General features: G+C 42.8%; 1 protein-coding gene across 3 annotated transcripts in view; it reads right to left on the bottom strand.

Annotated features, from left to right (window-relative positions):
• Nucleotides 1-19,330, bottom strand: part of slc41a2b (solute carrier family 41 member 2b) — a 33,402-nt gene extending 14,072 nt beyond the window's left edge. The window contains exons 1-9 of one of the 3 annotated variants that reach the window (XM_067254109.1): nt 19,215-19,325; nt 18,589-18,641; nt 17,835-18,437; nt 17,466-17,573; nt 10,956-11,027; nt 10,005-10,149; nt 9,708-9,854; nt 3,635-3,782; nt 3,248-3,327 (exon numbers count right to left, since the gene is read on the bottom strand). In XM_067254109.1, the coding sequence (XP_067110210.1) occupies nt 3,248-3,327; nt 3,635-3,782; nt 9,708-9,854; nt 10,005-10,149; nt 10,956-11,027; nt 17,466-17,573; nt 17,835-18,371 (1,237 nt within the window). In that variant the 5' untranslated portion in view covers nt 18,372-18,437; nt 18,589-18,641; nt 19,215-19,325. Of the gene's footprint in view, nt 1-3,247; nt 3,328-3,634; nt 3,783-9,707; nt 9,855-10,004; nt 10,150-10,955; nt 11,028-17,465; nt 17,574-17,834; nt 18,438-18,588; nt 18,642-19,214 lie in introns of all 3 variants that reach the window. The other 2 variants (XM_067254110.1, XM_067254108.1) reach the window with 2 other exon arrangements.
• Between the last annotated feature and the right edge of the window lie 778 nt (nt 19,331-20,108).

The following is a 20,108-nucleotide window of genomic DNA, read 5'->3' as shown; positions in this document are numbered from 1 at the left end:
CATTCTGGTCGGCGTCTACATGCCTCCGCCGGTTAGTGTCAACGAGGCTCAACGTGTGCTCGCCAGCCAGATATTGAGTGTGGAGCATGCAAATCCGGATTCCTTGGTTATTGTGCTAGGCGACTTTAACAAAGGCAATCTCACTCAAGAACTCCCCAAATACAGACAATTCATCAAATGCCCTACCAGAGAAGGGAACACTTTGGATCACTGCTACTCTACAATCAGCAAAGCATACCATGCGGTCCCCCGAGCAGAAGTGGGTCACTCAGACCATGCCATGGTCCTCCTGATTCCTGCATACAGGCAGAAGCTAAAGCGCTGTAAGCCTGCTGTGAGGACATCGAAACAGTGGACCAGTGAGGCTATGGAGGATCTGCGGGCACGCTTGGACTGCACTGACTGGGATATGTTCATGACTGCCTCCAATAGTCTGGATGAGCTCACGGAGGCTGTGACATCATACATCAGCTTCTGCGAGGACTGCTGTATACCAACACGCACCAAGGTGAGCTACAACAACGACAAACCCTGGTTTACAGCTACACTCAGAAGGCTGAGGCTGGACAAAGAGGCCGTGTTTAGGAGTGGGGACAGGGACAGATTCAAGGAGTCGAAGAACAGGTTTAGCAAGGCGGTAAGGGAGGCTAAACGACTGTACTCTTAGAGACTCAGTGTTTCCTCTATGTTGATTTAGAAATGTGCGTCCTCGAGAACTGTAAGTCGTATAACTTACGTTGTCAGTTCATTTAAGGCTGTTATTGTATTAGTCTATAGTTCTTGCAAATTTAAATTAAGTTAACTGGTGATTTTCGTTGTTTGTATTCTTCCCCTGCTAGCTAAATTGCACGTCTGTTGATTCGATAGCGATTGCTGCCCTTGCTCACGTTTGTATTTTAGGTTCGGACAGACCTGCCCCCACTGCAAAAATAAATCCTAGAGGAAACACTGGAGACTAAAACACCAATTCTCTGCAAACAACTCTGCTTCTGTCTGGAGAGGGCTCAGGGAGATTAACAACTTCAAGCCCAGAGCCCCACACTCCACTAACGACTCTCGCCTGGCTAACGACCTGAACGAGTTCTACTGTCGTTTTGATAGACAATTGGACTGCCCTGATCTATCCCCCCCCCTATCAACTCAGTGACGACACTCTCCATTCAGGAGGGTGAAGTTAAAACACTTTTCAAGAGGCAGAACCCACGCAAAGCAGCTGGGCCGGACGCTGTCTGTCCTGCCACCCTAAAGCACTGTGCAGACCAGCTGTCTCCGGTGTTCACCTACATCTTTAGCACCTCCCTTGAGACATGCCATGTGCCAGCCTGTCTCAAGTCCTCCACCATCATCCCTGTGCCCAATAAGCCAAGGCCAACATGACATAATGACTACAGACCCGTCGCACTGACATCTGTGGTAATGAAGTCTTTCGAGCGCCTGGTGCTGGCACACCTAAAATCCATCACAGACCCTCTACTGGACCACTGTATCAAACATTTTCAAACGATACCCAACCCTAAACTAGTCTCTCGGCAGTTCTGCAGTCAGTTCATGTGTTTTGTGGGAGTGGCTTTAAAGGGAGGGGGTGGGATATTATGGTTTGAATCATTTGGAATAGAAGCTAAAATAGCTAGCTTTGCAAAACTTGCCTACACCAGCTTTGATACATTTTGATAATATAGATTTTTTTCAACACAATTGGAACTGTACTTAAAGTACAGATTTTGTAGATTCATATACTTAATGACAACTTAAATATATGTATGTTTGTTTGTAAATATGCTTTGTAAATATACTATTTTTTTCACTTGGATAGCCTCTACTCGTTCTCATGAAATACACACACACACACAAGCATTCATTATTTTACCCACAGCAGTCAGTGACTAAGAGTAGTCTAGACTCGGTTTTGCTCATGACTAAAGTACACTCAGTGCTTCCAGGTGGGCAGAATATATGAGTCTACAGCAGCCAGAGAGACAGAAGGAAAGGAGAGGCTTTGAGAAGAGACAGTGACATGAGAGCAGAGGGGTGAACATGAAGAGACAGGATTTAGGTTCAAATTAAGGAAGCATCATACTATGGAATACAATTTTAGGCAGGACTTAGAATTAGCAACCATGTTGAACTAACTTCTATGTGTTGACTCTGAACTTGGTCAGTCCAGTAAAAGTTATGTAGGCTGTATAATTGTCACTGTTTGGGGTGCACTTTTGCCTCCTCCCTCCATGCTAGTCATCCTGATTAGGTGGTGAAAAATGAGGACAGACATCTCTCCTAGCCCTCAGGGCCATGTCCACTTAATCCAATCTCTGTCCTCTCTGTCTCTCCCCTGACATTTAACACCTCCCTGCTCTGGGCCCTATGGCTAGGTATGTGGTGGAGCCAAGACAGACATACTGGAACAAATAAATCAACAACACCTTCCCCTTCATCCCCTCATTTTACCTCCAAAGCTCCCCCTTACCCAACAGGCCCTCTCTCCTGCATCTTCAGAAGAGGAGATGGTTGGTTACACCTCAGTAGATCTGTGGGTATATTTGCATCCGGGTGTTTGGGGGAGGGGGGATGCATCAATGTAGGTCACTAGGTCTGAGCAGGTTATGGGGCACAGCTACGGGGGTAAAGAGAGGCTACAACAGAACAACTTCCCCCCCACCCCCTTTCATCTGGGTAGCTCTGCCCAGACGACGTGTCTGCCTGCCTCCCCTAATCTCCTCTCTTCTTCGGCACGAGGCCTTCCTTCACCATGTGTCGTGTCTTCTTACTCAGCTCTCGTCTCCCCTCATCCATACTTTATGCTTTGTTTTGCCTGTGCTGGAAAGGAGTCAGTTCCATCTCCAGAACTAAGAGGAGGCTGTCTCGTCATCTCCTCCTCCTCACTATAAACCAAGACTCTGTCCAAGCACTGGCGAAAGCTCAGTTTCTTAGCTAATCATCACACACACCACACACACACCCTAAATCCCACAGCTGTTCCCACAGGCGTTTGCAGCTAAAACACCCATTAGAGACAGAGTTGTATCCCTTGTTGTTACAGCTCTAAAAGCTTATCTACAGTTGTCAGGACACCAGCGTGCTTGCAGATAAATCGATTTGTGTGTTAGGCTTCCTTCACTGTGCCCGCCTAAGTCATTCTCATCAGTGTCACCATCTCCTCTGCGCTGGCTCATTGGTTTCAGATTCGTTGTCATCAAGTAACTGTGATATTGGCCGTCGTCAGGCCAACAGAGCATATTTGATGACTTACCGTTTATGACAGGTGTGTACACCACAATCCCCGCCAAGTTTGGGTCTGACACGGTTTTGTCCAGGATGAGCCCTCCGATACTGCCAAAACACACAACACACAGTCTGGTTTGACACTGCTATCGCTTGAAAGGCAGTGGTTGATTATACGTGTGTGTGCATTGACGCATGTCTGTATGTAGATTCATGTGCATGTAGGTTTTAGTTCAGGCTCAGACTGGGGAATATTAAGTGTGTGTATGTTTGTGTGTCTGCGTAGGTACTCCAATTGCTTGTTCAGTCATACAGAGAGACAAGCATTATATTATAAGTCACATATACATACAGAAAATCCCTGCTGTTTCTTCTGCAGTGTGGCACATTTGCACACAATCTGTACAACACACACCTGCTGATGACCATAGCCGTTATGACGGGCTCCCAGCCGGAGTAGAGCAGCGTTCGGCTGGCCGGGTGTTTGGAGGAAATGACCATCCACACTGGGGTCAGAGACAGGAAGAAGGCACAGACCAGGGATGACACGTATGGGTACGAATCTGGAGAAATGGATGAAGGGGGAGAGAAAATATAAAATAAGACTTTGACATTGTAACCAGGAAATATTTCATTTAGGCAGCCAGCAATGTAGATGTACAAAATAATGTCCTCTCAAAAATTATTTAAAAAAATAACTTTAAAAAAAAGCACCCCCACTTCCTCTTCACCTGGACTCAGCTATTTCTACGACATGTTAAGGTGCCTGTACCTCTAAGGTGCGGGCTGCACACAACATCACACTCAAGCTAATTTTCAATGATCCTGCGCATTGTTGAAAACTAGGGGGGAAATCAGGAAAAATTATTCAATGAAAAAGCTAGTAGTATGAGCCAGGTTCGAGAATAGAACCAAAATTATTGGGGGAGATAGTTTTGTAAATGTTGACTGGAGTATAGAATAAAAACGACCGGAAAAGCCGGAAGTCTAACAAGAAATGCAATACCACCTACATCCACCGGGGTCGTTGCTTCAAGCCGAGGGGCGAGGGCTTCGATAGGATAGCTAGCAGCACTAAGGACAAGTATGGCGAGTGGTGGCGACCCGTGAGAGATAGAGGACCCGCCGGCATTTTTAAGATTGCAAGTTTAGGAAAACTTCGGCACTGCCTACCCTGCCAAAATTCAAACGTAAACATTTGGCGTTACGATGACGAATGTACCAGTTACGCATAATCAAATACAAAAAAGAACTAGAGAGGGTACAGTTTCTGGGGAAATTGTAGGGTGTGCTTGCTTGCGTCGGTTGCACAGGGGTCCGTTTTTGAATGACATTTTTACAACTGATATTTCTGTATATTTTATATAAAAATGCATACTTATTATTTATAAAGATTACATAGATTTAAAAGCATTTTTTTTGCTGCTCATTTACAACTGAAAATACGAGTGAAGTGTAGAATGAAATAGATGTCTTCTCATTTCCCCTGCAAGAGGCAGCCTCATCGTTGAATCAAAACGAATACATTTGGCAGACCGGTGTAAAAATTGACCTAATCTCTATGACTTAAACGTCCTTTTAAGTTTTCCCTTATCGTGATATTTTCAGGCATTTAGCCTAGCTACTCATATTGCATTCATTCATGAACCCCTTTGAAGATTATTCTATGACGTTACCGGCAGTAGAAGATGGAATCGCGATTCAAACAGTACCATCTGCCAACTGAAAATATGCCCCCATTATTTAGTGGAAAATCGCTCATTCATTAAAAAGCTCACTGGTAGCGATCATTGTCAGTAACTACAATGCGATATAGCCCTGTGTGGAGAAGCTGCCCCGGTAAATTGTACTACTACAGTACAGTACTAGACTACTGCTGTGTTCGTCTTGGCGATTGCGTTGGTTGAATTGGATTTAACGTTCCGTTGTACGGTTTAGGCTGAAATGAATTATCATGAACAGATTGACAACGTTTAGGCTGTGGCAATGAAGTTCAGGTTAGTAGTCAGATAGTTTCACCTATTGAAAGACTTTTGATTTAAGTAAGGGGAGTGCCGAACATGTTCTGTCGCCGTTTGACTTCCTAAACAGCTGTGTAGATGTTTTTGTAGTGTGTCTCACGTAGGCTACAGCGTTGCAGTGAGCAACACTGGTTTGAAACCACAGGTAATGATAATTTCACCAACAAATCGTTTACTTGTAATGTAATGTCATAATAAATCCTACAACGAAAATGTATTTGTGAGGAATGTTTATTTTAACAATTGAAAACAGATGCATCACAGACCACTGTAGTATGTGTTGCCCGGTCAGTAGAGGCTAATCTGCAGCTGCCTTGCAGTAAAGCTATAGTTAGCCTAGCTATCCCCCAAGTTAACAGATGTGAAACGAATGTTCTGCTACAGCCGAGTGCACCAGCTGGGCATACGCCTGTGTGTAACGCTACCTCCGACGTAGAACTGAAAGTTACGACTAATTTAAAGTTACGACTAGTGCACCAGTTAGACTTAAGCCCTTTATGTGCTGCACCTGGGTGTACATTTTACGCCTAGTGGGGAGCAGGCTTAAGTTGGAAAATCGGACTAATATCCATGGTAATTATAATGTACAACAGTTTGATCGCACATGCAGCGCGTCTTGTTTATAGGCAACATATGGAAAGGACATTAAGGCGAGAAAAAGTTGTCCGTGATCGCACAAATCCACTGTTAATTTTATTGGTGATCGATTTCCAAGCTGATTGTTTCTGTTTGTTTGTGTTGATATTATTACATTTCCCCGCTTCTATTCTGAGTAAACAACTCAAAGTTTTCTAATTTCTCTATCAGTAAAATGTATTTTCCTTTTCTTTCTTTTTTAAATCCATGGCTTGTTTTGAAGGGAGATAGGCTAGCTAAGTGCGCTTTGGATAGGCTCTTAAATGTGTTGCTTGGCAACGATCAACGCTTTCGCATTTTCACAAGGACGCGCATCTTAAAACCAGCTTGGTGCACTTGGTGTAAATTCAAATCACAAAGTGGGACGTAGACAAGACCGACGTAGGAGTTAAGACCAACTTTTTTACGCCCAGCTGGTGCACTCGGCTCCAGGTAGTGACGCGTGTTTTTGTGACGTTAGTGACGTAGTGACGTTAGTAACGTCAGTGACTGTGGCTAGCAAATTAGCCACCGTTAGCTTCACTTTTCGCCACAAAAACGTAACTTGAGCCTAAACCATGCAACGGAACGTAAATCCCAATAGAAGCAACTCAATCGCTACCAAGACGAAACTTTTGACACCTACGTTGTCTATGTAGGCCAAATATTGACTGAGTTTTAGGGGGGCAAAAAGAATACTAATAATATATATGTGAGAGAACAAAGGTTGTGCCCTTGCCGAAGGCAAAGCACACCCAACTAGAGAGGGTACAATTTCTGGGGAAATTGTAGGGTGTGTTTGCTTGCGTCGGTTGCACAGGGCTCCGTTTTTGAATGACATTTTTACAACTGATATCTCTGTATATTTTATATAAAAATGAATATTATTATTTATAAAGATTACATAGATTTAAAAGCATTTTTTTTTTGCTGCTCATTTACAACTGAAAATACGAGTGAAGTGTAGAATGAAATAGATGTCTTCTCATTTCCCCTGCAAGAGGCAGCCTCAACGTTGAATCAAAACGAATAAATTTGGCAGACCGGTGTAAAAATTGACCTAATCTCTTGACTTAAACGTCATCTTAAGTTTTTCCCTTCTCATGATATTTTCAGGCATTTAGCCTACTCATTGCATTCATTCATTAATAAAGAACCCCCTTTGAAGATTATTCTACGACGTTACCCGGCAGTAGAAGATGGAATCGCGATTCAAACAGTACCATCTGCTAACTGAAAATATGCCCCCCAAAACGTAAATAAGCTTGATATTTATTTAGTGGAAAATCGCTCATTCATAAAAAGCTCACTGGTAGCGATCATTGTCAGTAACAACGCAAAATGCGATATAGCCCTGTGTGGAGAAGATGCCCCGGTAAATTGTACTACTACGGTAAAGTACTAGACTACTGTTCGTCTTGGTAGCGATTGCGTTGGTTGAATTGGATTTAACGTTCCGTTGTACGGTTTAAGCTGAAATTAATTATTTTCATGAACAGATTGACAACGTTTAGGCTGTGGCAATGAAGTTCAGGTTAGTAGTTAGATAGACTTTTGATTTAAGTTAGGGGAGTGCCGAACATGTTCTGTCGCCGTTTGACTTCCTAAACAGCTGTGTAGTGTAGATGTTTTTGTAGTGTCTCGCGTAAGCTACAGCGTTGCAGTGAGCTACACTGGTTTGAAACCACAGGTAATGGTAATTTCACCAACAAATCGTTTACTAATGTCAGAATAAATTACATTTACATTTAGTCATTTAGCAGACGCTCTTATCCAGAGCGACATTCTCCCCGAGGCAAGTAGGGTGAAGTGCCTTGCCCAAGGACACAACGTCATTTGGCATGGACGGTAATCGAACCAACAACCTTCTGATTAATAGCCCGACTCCCTAACCGCTCAGCCATCTGACCCCCAATAAATCCTACAACGAAAATGTATATGTGAGGAATGTTTATTTTAACGATTGAAAACAGATAACGCTACATCATAGACCACTGTAGTATGTGTTGCCCGGGCAACACAGGCTAATGTCATGATGCTAATACTTCAGTGAAATAGTAGACTACTGTTTCCGAAAGTAGATGTACTTCCTTAATAATATCAGCTTATACTGTACATTACACATCACAATTGTGTGTCATATCACAAAGTAAAATGAGTAAATAGTTGTCACCCTGGCCTCTTTGCTTGTGGCGTTTCTGCAGCTGCCTTGCAGTAAAGCTATAGTTAGCCTAGCTATCCCCCAAGTTAACAGATGCGAAACGAATGTTCTGCCAAAGGTAGTCACGCGTGTTTTCGTGACGTTAGTGACGTAGTGACGTTAGTAACGTCAGTGACTGTGGCTAGCAAATTAGACACCGTTAGCTTCACTTTTCGCCACAAAAACTTAACTTGAGCCTAAACCATGCAACGGAACGTAAATTCCAATAGAAGCAACTCAATCGCTACCAAGACGAAACTTGTCTATGTAGGCCAAATATTGACTGAGTTTTAGGGGGGCAAAAAGAAATTTAAAAAAATAAAATAATAATAATATATATGTGAGAGAACAAAGGTTGTGCCCTTGCCGAAGGCAAAGCACACCCAATAAGCAGTGCTTTTACTGTCCGTTCACTGCGGACGACAAGCGGAAAATCTCACTAGCGCACTTTGATCCTGTATTCTTCAACATGTACAGTACCAGTGAAAAGTTTGGACACATTTTCCCATTCAAGTGCCTAGCCTCTTACTGACATCACCGCACGTCACTGGTTGTGGGGTATGTGAGTGGAAATACAACATGCTAACGCATATAACGCATCTGGCGTGTGTTAGCAAAAAATATCCGACGCCATCACCCAGGTGTGCCAATCACTGGAACGAGACTAAAAAAAACTGTTTAACTTCTCCTCCCTACAGTGCTTAACCAGCCATTAGATACACATACAAATAGGGCCAAACAAATTACTGACGCAATCGGAATTTACATGTCATCTTCAATGCGCAGTATTCACTCGTAGAGGAACCTGGTTTGTTTTGCTTTTCCCTCCGTTGTACCGAACTCGTACCGAACCGTGATGTCTGAACCGCGGTATGAACCGAACCGTGACTTCAGTGTACCGTTCCACCCCTATTGAATACCCCTGGTAAAACCAAGGCTTCAGTTTGAGGTTTTGTCGTAATGTTCTAAACGCCGCTGTCGCCTTCCTCACCACGACTAACTTTAAAAAAGAGAATGTTAGACAATGTTAACTGTGGCTTTGAGATCACTCCCCAGGTATCTGTGTTGACCATCAGGCTGTGATTAGTTTAGCTGTGAGTAAACTGGACATTATCGCCATTTAGACTCGACTGTGTGGACAGGGCATGGACTGGACAACAACGACACTTGTCCCCAGGCAGCTGGAAATGCCAGGCTTTGACAGTGTAGTGGCCGGTCAGCACAATATGAAACCGCTCTATTAGATGAGCTCACAGCTCTACCGTGCCAGTTCATTTGAGCTGAGAATGTTTTTGGGGCCTGAGCTTATTTCACAAAAATGGACCATCAACATTGGTTGGCTAAATTGTTTTGTCTGTATGCTTAAACTAGCAGGATTGGGTAGGGTGTGAATTAAATCAATACCGAGGTGTTTGTGTGGGAAACAAAAAGAGGGGGGGAAGACAAAGAAAAGCCAATATTCACCGACATCGTTGAAGAGAATAATTGGACAACACTGACCTCTAGTGGCAACAAACTGTATCCCTAACTCCAAGATACAAAAAGCACCTACCAGTAATCTCAGTGCAAAATATTCTCAGGTATCAACTACACAATCTCTGAACTGCATCTGTGATGCCATATCGTATCTCCACATATGAACGGTAATCTACCCAGGCAGTTATAGAGGCCCTGGCTGATCCAGGCTAGGATAGCCAGCGTGATGAGGTCACCAAAGCTGGCGGCGATGGGCGTGGCCACGTTGTCGGGGTTGATGCCAGTCTTCTTGGAGCCGACGATCACACCCACCATGATGAAACCTGCAGGGCCGCAGCAGGGAGGAGTTAGGAAGAATGAGGCAAATCACATGTTTTTGACCCTTCAACACACACTGTGGGATTTCAACAAGGGTAGTCCAGTAAGTGTGTGTGTTTTGATAGTTCCAGCAGTGTGTGCGTATGTTTTCCTACCCTGCAGCAGGGAGGCTATAAAGGCCGTGGCCACACTGCTTGAACATAGCAGCACAGCATGGCTCATCTGAAACTTTCCCTCGGGGATCCAACCCAGCACCACGGCTGCTACCGCTGCAAGAAATCCCACCACCGTAGCCTGCACCTGGAGAAGAGAAGGGGGTAGACAGTTACACACACAGAGACAGAGAGAGAGACAGAGAGGGAGACAGAGAGAGAGATTGAAAATGAATGTAAAGCATTGCAACGCTGTAGTGGACACACACTATAGAGAGAAAGAGAAAAACAGAGAGAAAGAATGAGAAAGAGACAAAAAGGTGGAGGGGGGTCAAGGGAGTTACAACAATAAACCTGTCGTCCTGTTTTTTTTATGTAATGTTACATAACACGTTATCTACTTGGTCGGGCCATTTCCCATCCAAGGCTTCGCAGTCTTTGTTATGACACTGTTCCTGTCCCTGAGTACAAGGACATCCAGATGCATTTGTTACAATGCACATGGAAATCTGATCGTAGTACAAGCAACCTTTCACAGGTCTGCTGTGCTCTCTCTCTAAACTGTATGTTAGCCAAGTCTTTTGTTGTGTTTTATTGGATATTTATAGTTGTATGTTGTATATGTAGAGTTGCATGTTGTATAGTTTTTCAAATGTATAGTCTTTTTATTCCACTGAACAAAAATGAGAATGAGGACCTCTGTCCAGGAACAGATATTTACATATGGCTCACTGTTTGCACTCACAGTGTGGGTTGAAAATGGAGGTAGACCTTGGCAAGATAGTTGTTTTTTATATTCACGGTTCACAAGGACCTATCGTAGATACCTGATTTTGGCTAAACATTCTGCAGATTTTCTTACAGAAGAACATTGCGTATTTTATTACATGAACAACATGCAACACACAGAAAATAGGTAATCTGTCTGTGTGTGTGTGTTTGAGTGGTGACTACCTGCTTCAGAGCCAGGTTTCCTATTATCAGATTCCACTTCTCTATTGGAGAGTCCATTTTTCCCACGTTCACCTGAGTGAGAACAGAACACAATCAGAACAAATAAGTTATTATTTATATATATATATATGTTAATATAAATGTATAATTTATTATATGTTACAAATTACCTTCCCAAAATAAAATTCTACCCGCTTCCTCAGGAAATCCACTATAAATTATAAAAGAAGAAGAACTATAAAGGAACCTAAAAAGTCACAGGAAGTACATGATATAGTTGCATTCTTCAGCAAGGGGCCGTTTCTAGTTTTTAAAATAGTTTTGGAAGGGGGAAAGCAACACAAGTTCCTTTGTGTGGACACAAGAACAATAACGTGAATCTATCTGCCAGGGGTGGAGAGGACTGTGGAACAGAGCGGAAATTCTGTTCCAAGAACACTATCAAGCAGCCAACTCCATATCATTTGAATAATGGGGAGAAAGAGAGCGAGCGAGAGACAGAAAGAAAGGAGAGACAAAGGGACAGAGATTTAAATAGACAAATAAAGAGGATTCAATTTCTGGGGAAATTGTGGGGTGTGGTAAACTGATATGTATGTATATTTTAAATAAGTATGCATACTTATTATTTATGAAGATGGCATAGATTATAAAGCAAACATTTGTTGCTGCTCATTTACACTTCAAGATACTAAGAGTGAAGTGTAAATGAAACAGGGTTCTGTTTTCATTTCCCTTAATGCAAGAGGGAATGGTGATAGGCTATGTTGCAGCCTCACATAGCTGAAACAGTTGCATCAAAACAAAGAAATTGGGCAATCCTGTGTAAAAATTGTCCTAACCTATATCTAACATGTTCTCACTGGCAGTATCTTAGCTGGAATCGTTATTCAAACAGTACTCTCTGCAGACTGAAAAAAAGCCCCCAAAAACGTAAATAGCCTGAAATATATTTCTGGAAAACTGGCTACTATAACAAGTTTAAGTGATCATTATAGTAACAACATCACTGTCTGAAGACTTGGGGGCCACGTGATGTGACCGGCTATCAGCGCTGTAAGTAGGGGAAAACCGTTTCGCGCTTATCCATTCCAATCTTTTGGATATTGAATGGCATTGATTGCTCTCCAGGACTTATGATCATCATTTGATACCCCTCTCGTGGTTAATTAATTTAATAATCTATCAGTCCCACCACAATAATACAAAAATTCAGGGTGTTATCACAGCCTGGAAACATAGCTAGCTACATGTTATCACCCTGGCCTCTGCCTGTGGCATTTCTTCAGCCATCTTGCCGTTTTAGGTAGCAAGCTATCTCACAGAAGTTAACAATCAAATAATGTTCTACTATAGGTAATCGTGTGTGGGCAGGGTTGGGGAGTAACGGATTACAAGTAATCGGATTACTGTAATCTGATGACAAAATAATTGTAACTGTAATCCGTTACGTTACTGGCAAAAAAATAATAATCGGATTACAGATAATTTGAAAAATATTGATGATTACTTTACAATACTTTTACATTTGGGAGTAAAAGTTTTCTCTATGAAGTTTCACATTTGCTTCTGTGTCTGTCACACCAACACACTGCATTTTTTGCCTGGCGTTTCAATGATCAATTTGTGTTCAAAGAAGAAAAAGGCAAAAACATAAGTTAAATGCAAGCTATGTTTGCCTAGGGTGATTCTGCTGTCTGCGTCAAAAGATTCAACTTCAAACTTGAAGAAACATTTGGAGGTAATGCTATGGCTAATGATAATTGGCAGCGAGTAGCTATTAGGGGTGGAACGGTACATGTATTTGTACCGAACCGTACGGTACGGGCGTCACGGTTCGGTGCATGAAATTACACGGAGAATGCACGGTATAAAAATAAATAAAACGTACGTCGTGGGAGTCAGGTGGCTGAGCGGTGAGGGAGTCGGGCTAGTAATCTGAAGGTTGCCAGTTCGATTCCCGGACAAATGACGTTGTGTCCTTGGGCAAGGCACTTAACCCTACTTGCCTCGGGGAGAATGTCCCTGTACTTACTGTAAGTCGCTCTGGATAAGAGCGTCTGCTAAATGTAAATGTGCGTGCAAATTAATGAATGTAATGCAGAACTACTGTTAGATACTCGTGTTCTTTGGGGACATCTAATCTGAAGCTCTGATTGGCGCCGCCGTGAGTCAGAGATAGGCTAGCTAGCAGCACTAAGGATGAGTATGGCGAGTGGTGGCGACCCACGAGAGATAGAGGACCCGCCGGCCTTTTTAAGATTGCAAGTTTGGGAAAATTGTGTCAGCGTTGTTCAGCAGTTGTGGGCAGTGACGTGCAGTCTGGGTAGGCAAGGTAGGCACTGACTACCCTGCCAAAATTCAAACGTAAACATTTTTAATAAATCATTTTATTTAATAAACTTGTATTTTTACTGTTTATTCTTGTGATTTATATATGCAATATGTGTGTTATTCCAATTGTTTAGACGTTACTATCACGAATGTAGCAGTTACGCATAATCAAATACAAAAAAAAAAGTAGAATAAGCAGTGCTTTTACTGTCCGTTCACTGCGGACGACAAGCGAAAAACTCACTTGCGCACTTCGATCCTGTATTCTTCAACATGTACAGTACCAGTCAAAAGTTTGGACACATTTTCCCATTCAAGTGCCTAGCCTCTTACTGACGTCACTGGTTGTGGGTATGTGAGTGGAAATACATCTAACGTGCTAATGCATATAACGCATCTGGCGCGTGCTAAATGACAAAAAAATATCCAACGCCATCACCCAGGTGTGCCAATCACTGGAACGAGACAAAAAAATATATATTTCTCCCTACAGTGCTTAACCAGCCATTAGATACACATACAAATAGGGCCAAAAAATATACATACGTAGCCTTAAAATCAAACTTTTCCCGAACCCCGTGGGGAGGAGGGCCACAATATCATGGCCACCAACAAATCTCAACAAGATTGTTCTTGCTCCGGCAAGAACAATCTAACTTCCGGATATTCGGTTGCCACAACAGACCGAATGGCTTCGCTCGCACCTTTCTGCGCCAGCCATTACTGAACTAAAACTCAAACTAGGGCACAACATCAACGTCATCGTTCTCAGCCACTCCCTCTGTTCGCTGATTGGACCGCCAAAAATGTTTCTGGCAAAAACCGACTAATATACAGAAAGCAGACCTAGTACAGAAGCTTTTGATACACTACCACTGGCGATCAGTCCACCTAGTGTAATGCCTTTATTGACATAAATTGGGGTGACCTTTCTATTTATTTGAGTGCTGCTGTATGTCCTGCTACAACAGTTTCTAGGGTGCAACAGAATTTGTTTTTTAATTGAGTCTTATTCCAGGTTATGTAAACAAACTTCAACTGGTTATGAACTAGGTTTTGAAAGTAATCCAAAAGTAATGGAAAGTAATCAGATTACATTACTGAGTCTGGGTAATCCAAAAGTTATGTTACTGATTACAATCGTGGATGGGTAACTAGTAACTGTAACGGATTACATTTAAAAAGTAACATACCCAACCCTGCGTGTGGGTTTGTGACGTTAGTGGTATTTGTGACTGTGGCTAGCTAGTTAGTCACCGCACGGATACAAGCAACGCAATCAGGACCAAGACGAACATTTTGACACCAACATGTGTCGTGTTGTAGTGTGTAGTGCCAAAGGGCACTGAGGTTTGAGTTATGGTGGGGAAAATAATAATAATAATAATAATAATAATAAAGAATATATATGAGAGCGAATACTGGTTATACTCTCAAGTGGAGAGTAAACGGAAGACCGTTCGTTTGAGTTCCGTTGAGCAGATAGCTCCGCAGTCGTAACTTCACAACATTTCATACAATTCTGAAGCAGCAGCGGTAACTAGAGAGGATACAATTTCTGGGGAAATTGTAGGGTGTGCTTGCTTGCGTCGGTTGCACAGGGGTCTGTATATTTTATATAAAAATGCATCGGGCCTACTTATTATTTATAAAGATTACATAGATTTAAAAGCATCTTTTTTTTGCTGCTCATTTACAACTCAAAATACGAGTGAAGTGTAGAATGAAATATGATGTCTTCTCATTTCCCCTGCAAGAGGCAGCTGACAGGCTGAATCAAAACGAATACATTTGGCAGACCGGTGTACAAATGGACCTAATCTCTATGATTTAAACGTCATTTTAAGTTTTTCTCTTCTCATGATATTTTCTGGCATTTAGCCTACTCATATTGCATTCATTCATGAATAAACAACCCCTTTGAAGATTATTCTACGACGTTACCCGGCAGTAGAAGATGGAATCGCAATTCAAACGGTACCATCTGCTAACTGAAAATATGCCCCCCAAAACGTAAATAAGCTTGACATTTATTTAGTGGAAAATTGCTCATTCATAAAAAGCTCACTGGTAGCGATCATTGTCAGTAACAACGCAAAATGCGATATAGCCCTGTGTTGAGAAGCTGCCCCGGTAAATTGTACTACTACGGTACAGTACTAGGCTACTGCTGTGTTCGTCTTGGTAGCGATTGCGTTGGTTGAATTGGATTTAACGTTCCGTTGTACGGTTTAGGCTGAAATTAATTATTTTCATGAACAGATTGACAACGTTTAGGCTGTGGCAATGAAGTTCAGGTTAGTAGTTAGATAGACTTTTGATTTAAGTAAGGGGAGTGCCGAACATTTTCTGTCGCCGTTTGACTTCCTAAACAGCTGTGTACTGTAGCTAGATGTTTTTGTAGTGTGTCTTGCGTAAGCTACAGCGTTGCAGTGAGCTACACTGGTTTGAAACCACAGGTAATGGTAATTTCACCAACAAATCGTTTTCTAATGTCATAATAAATCCTACAACGAAAATGTATATGTGAGGAATGTTTATTTTAACGATTGAAAACAGATAACGCTACATCATAGACCACTGTAGTATGTGTTGCCCGGGCAACACAGGCTAATGTCATGATGCTAATACTTCAGTGAAATAGTAGACTACTGTTTCCGAAAGTGGATGTACTTCCTTAATAATATCAGCTTATATTGTACATTACACATCACAATTGTGTGTCATATCACAAAGTAAAATGAGTAAATAGTTATCACCCTGGCCTCTTCTCTTGTGGCGTTTCTGCAGCTGCCTTGCAGTAAAGCTATAGTTAGCTTAGCTATCCCCCAAGTTAACAGATGCTAAACGAATGTTCTGGCAAAGGTAGTCACGCGTGTTTTTTGTGACGTTAGTGACGCAGTGACGTTAGTAACGTCAGTGACTGTGGCTAGCAAATTAGCCACCGTTAGCTTCACTTTTCGCCACAAAAACTTAACTTACGCTTAAACCATGCAACGGAACGTAAATTCCAATAGAAGCAACTCAATCGCTACCAAGACGAAACTTTTGACACCTACGTTGTCTATGTAGGCCAAATATTGACTGAGTTTTAGGGGGGCAAAAAGAAATAAAAATAATAATATATATGTGAGAGAACAAAGGTTGTGCTCTCGCCGAAGGCTTGAGCACACCCAATGATTAATATAGCGGAAACACTGGGGCGCATAACTTTTATCATGAACCCTATACTAACAATGGAGCCAGCAAATGTTATCGGTTAATACATTTTTAACCGGTTAAATTCTTAACTGCAATTAATCGTTTCATGATTAATCATGAACATCCCTAGTTTATAGTATATGTGTGTGGGCCTATGGTGAGGGTGACGAGACCTTTTCAAAGTACATCACAATGACATGAGCTTGCTTTTCTTCTGGCAATATAATTCGTGACTCTGCAAGGTGGCGAGTCGCACCAGTCACGCTGAAAACACGATGGACCAAATCAACTCTCGTCTGCCCACACAGGATTATTTCCTCTCTACCCCCTCTGACGTTCTTTCGTTGGGTTCTCAAGCGCTGTCTCTCGTCTCTTTGCTCTCTCAGGTTGAGCTGAGGTGCCAGATCCACCATGTGCCCACCTGCTTGGTTCCTTTCCAGCCCCACCTCCCTCAGTCCAGGGAACAAGGGGTGGCGGACAGTGTAGGAGAACGGAAAATTACCTCAGCACATTTCTCTCACAATTCCTATTCCGCAGGCTCTGTGTTCTGACGATGAAAGGCACTGCCGCACCAAGTGGTTGGCACTACATATGACTGCAGACAAACTGGTTCCAGATAGCATTTAAGGGATTCCTTACTCCTTAACATAGTGTACCAAGCACGAGGCAAAGGCCGTCATTTAAGATAAACATTTATTTATAAATAGTATAGCCTCATTCCCCTGAGGCTATACTCTACCAAGGCTACTCAGCTTTCCATTGTCATTTGACCTGAGCGATAAAATAATGCAGTGTGTGAGCCTAAGGAGGGGAATAACAAGACCTGGCAAGACAAGAGCAGGGATGATGACAAGTTTTAGCTTTTGAGGTTAGGTTTTAGTTGACGCAGGGGACAGCAACTGTCCTTAATAACAATGTAGAGTCAAGAGATTGTCAAGGGAATTGAGTGTGTGTGTGTGTGTGCATTCCTCTCACCGCTGTGGAGAGTCGGGAAGCAAGGGTCATCTCCAAGTTGCCTTTCAGGCCAAGCAGGGCTGGAACCAGGATGAAGATCTCTGTGATGTACCTGAAAGCCTCCCAGTGCTAATGGACAGAAAGGAAGGAGGGGAACGGGTGAGAAAAAAAGAGAAAAGGAGACAGAGAAAGGGAGAAAAAGAGAGCACGAACTCCACATCAATGAGCCTATTTTCCTAAAGTCTCTGCAGCATTGCCCTTTATCAACAGACAGGTGTTGTTAGCCTGCCTACAATGGAACCATTGCTAGTCAGAATGATAACGCAACATATTTATTTTATTCTAAAAAGTACAGGTATGCTGGAATGAATGTACAGAGTTACATCTCACCTGAACAATGTCTAGCACCATGCCTGCTGACACGGTGCCAAACCCTGCCAGCAGGAAGGGTAATAGTATCTGCAAAGCCATGGCAAGGGGAGACTCCTTGGGCATATTCCGGGTAGCGGACCCCTGGCCTTCCTCCTCTTCCTCCTCCTCCTCCTCTTCATCCGCCTCTTCCCCTGACAGTCGTCCCTCTGGAAGCATGGGCTCTGTCTCAGCGTAGCGGCCATCGCCACAGTCCGACAGGCTGATGGAGCAGCGCGCGGCCCGGTCGGGATGGCGTCGGACCTCCAGGTGGGGGGGTTCTGCTCGATAGCCATTTTGGTTGGGGCCCTCGGGCTTGGGCCCCAGGTCTGCCAGGGCCAGACGTTCCTCCTGGAGCTTGGTGTATCCTGTGGGAACCATGGTCTGGAACAGTGAGGTGATTCGCCCGGCGGGCTTTAGAGACACGCCACTCCACCCTCCGCCTGCTCCGCTCATACGCACGGCCAGGCTAGGGCCCAGAGAGTCGGCTATAGCACCCCCCAGTGTGTGGATGTTCATGCTGGACACTATGACACCTCATCTCCCCTCATCAGGGCTGTGTAAGAGGGCGATGGCTGAGCTACACTGGGTAGACAGACAGACATTTAAAAGTTAGCCTGACGATTTGGTCGAATGTTTTAGAGGTCAGCTGGGGTGCAGAAATAATGAGCAAAACAAAAGGCTGCTTTCTCCTGTTCATTAAAACACACACAAGACTTTCAGCCATGGTACTTACATTTCTGTGTGTTAGCTTTGCTTATGCCATAAACTGGGGATAGGGAAGTATGACTACATGGTGAATAGACAGTTTCAGGTTAGATGCATTGTTAGGAGGACGTAATGTAAGCTTGGGATGCTAATAATAATAATAATAATAATGATTGCCAACTTGCTCCATACGGTTCGGTAAAAGATTGGTCTTCTGACACAGTTTAAGCATAACATTAAAAAAGGGAAATTGTTTGAGACGGAAGACTGTTTACAACAAAATAAAACGAAGGGATTCGAATTAATCTGTTTTCTTGATCGTTTATCATATCAACTTTTTTAAACTAGTAAACCAACAACAAGAATCATTAAATAGTGTAAAATTGTTATTCTATCATTAGCAAGAGCCATTAAAGTGACCAATCGAATCGTTATATATACACATTTAGATATGTCTATATATAAACACAAGATTAACTACATATGTAGTTAGTTATAGTCTAGAACTTTAGCTAGCCTTGCTAAAACAGATAATCTCTTACTTAGCTAGGCTAGCTGGATTGCTAGCTGGCTAGCTACGTAAGGATAGCTAGCTAGCCCTACCACGTAGAATTGAACCACCAGTTTTCATATTGGAATTTAAAAATGTTTTACCCAGACGTTCAGCAAAGGACGTAACGGACAATGTTTCTTGGATCGGGCGATTTCATAGCAGGTTTTAGATGTTTCCAGGATGCAGTTCTCCCTTGACACTGACAGCCAGACTCGGAATCGCAAAAAGTGCCACACAAACTATGATAGGCTAATTTATGTTCATGAAGAGCGCAGGCGTAGAACAGATCACACCTTTGTTCTGGTTATGTGTACAGTATGGCAGCTGTACAGTACTTTCTGTTCTCGGGCAGTGGGCCAACTATTGGTCCTGAATTCATATATAACCTCAATATGAGGTTATATAGCCTCCAGTGTGTCGCATATCTGAGCCAAATCAACATGGATTTCCAACATCGATCAAGCCCAAACAATCAAAATGGAAATCAATTAGGCAGGCCTACTTGTTTATTACCATAGCCTATATTGTCTGTTGATATAGCCTAATGCAGCTGAATACTGGGGGCCAACTCAACGTGTAGCAAACATAGTGGATTTTATATAGGCTGCCTGAACTGTGGCCTGTTCCATAAAGCAAGTTTACCGAATAAGCCAGCCTTATGTCAGTTAGTCGGACTAATTTCTCGTTCATTCGGTTCCATAAAGCCAGCTCAACGTAGTTCGAACTCAGTTACTATGACAATTTATGCTTCGAAACTAGCCTGGTCCGGGGCAGGCTAACTGTCAGGCTTATAGTGATGTGTCGTTCGTGAACGATTCGTTCATTTTGAACGAATCCTTACAAGGACTTACAAGGACTCGAGAGTAACGAGTCCTCTCAAAGAGTGATTCGTTCATTTTCTCGTGGCTGCGCATCGGGACTGTTGCATAGGCTCGTCCAAGTAAACAGAAATGATTCGTTCATTTCCCGACTCGGTCTTCGGGTACGAGTATTTG

The sequence above is a fragment of the Osmerus mordax genome, chromosome 17, assembly GCF_038355195.1.
Source record: "Osmerus mordax isolate fOsmMor3 chromosome 17, fOsmMor3.pri, whole genome shotgun sequence".
NCBI classification, from domain to species: domain Eukaryota; kingdom Metazoa; phylum Chordata; class Actinopteri; order Osmeriformes; family Osmeridae; genus Osmerus; species Osmerus mordax.
Note: the sequence above shows the minus strand (reverse complement) of the source record. Positions and strands in the feature narration are given on the sequence as shown.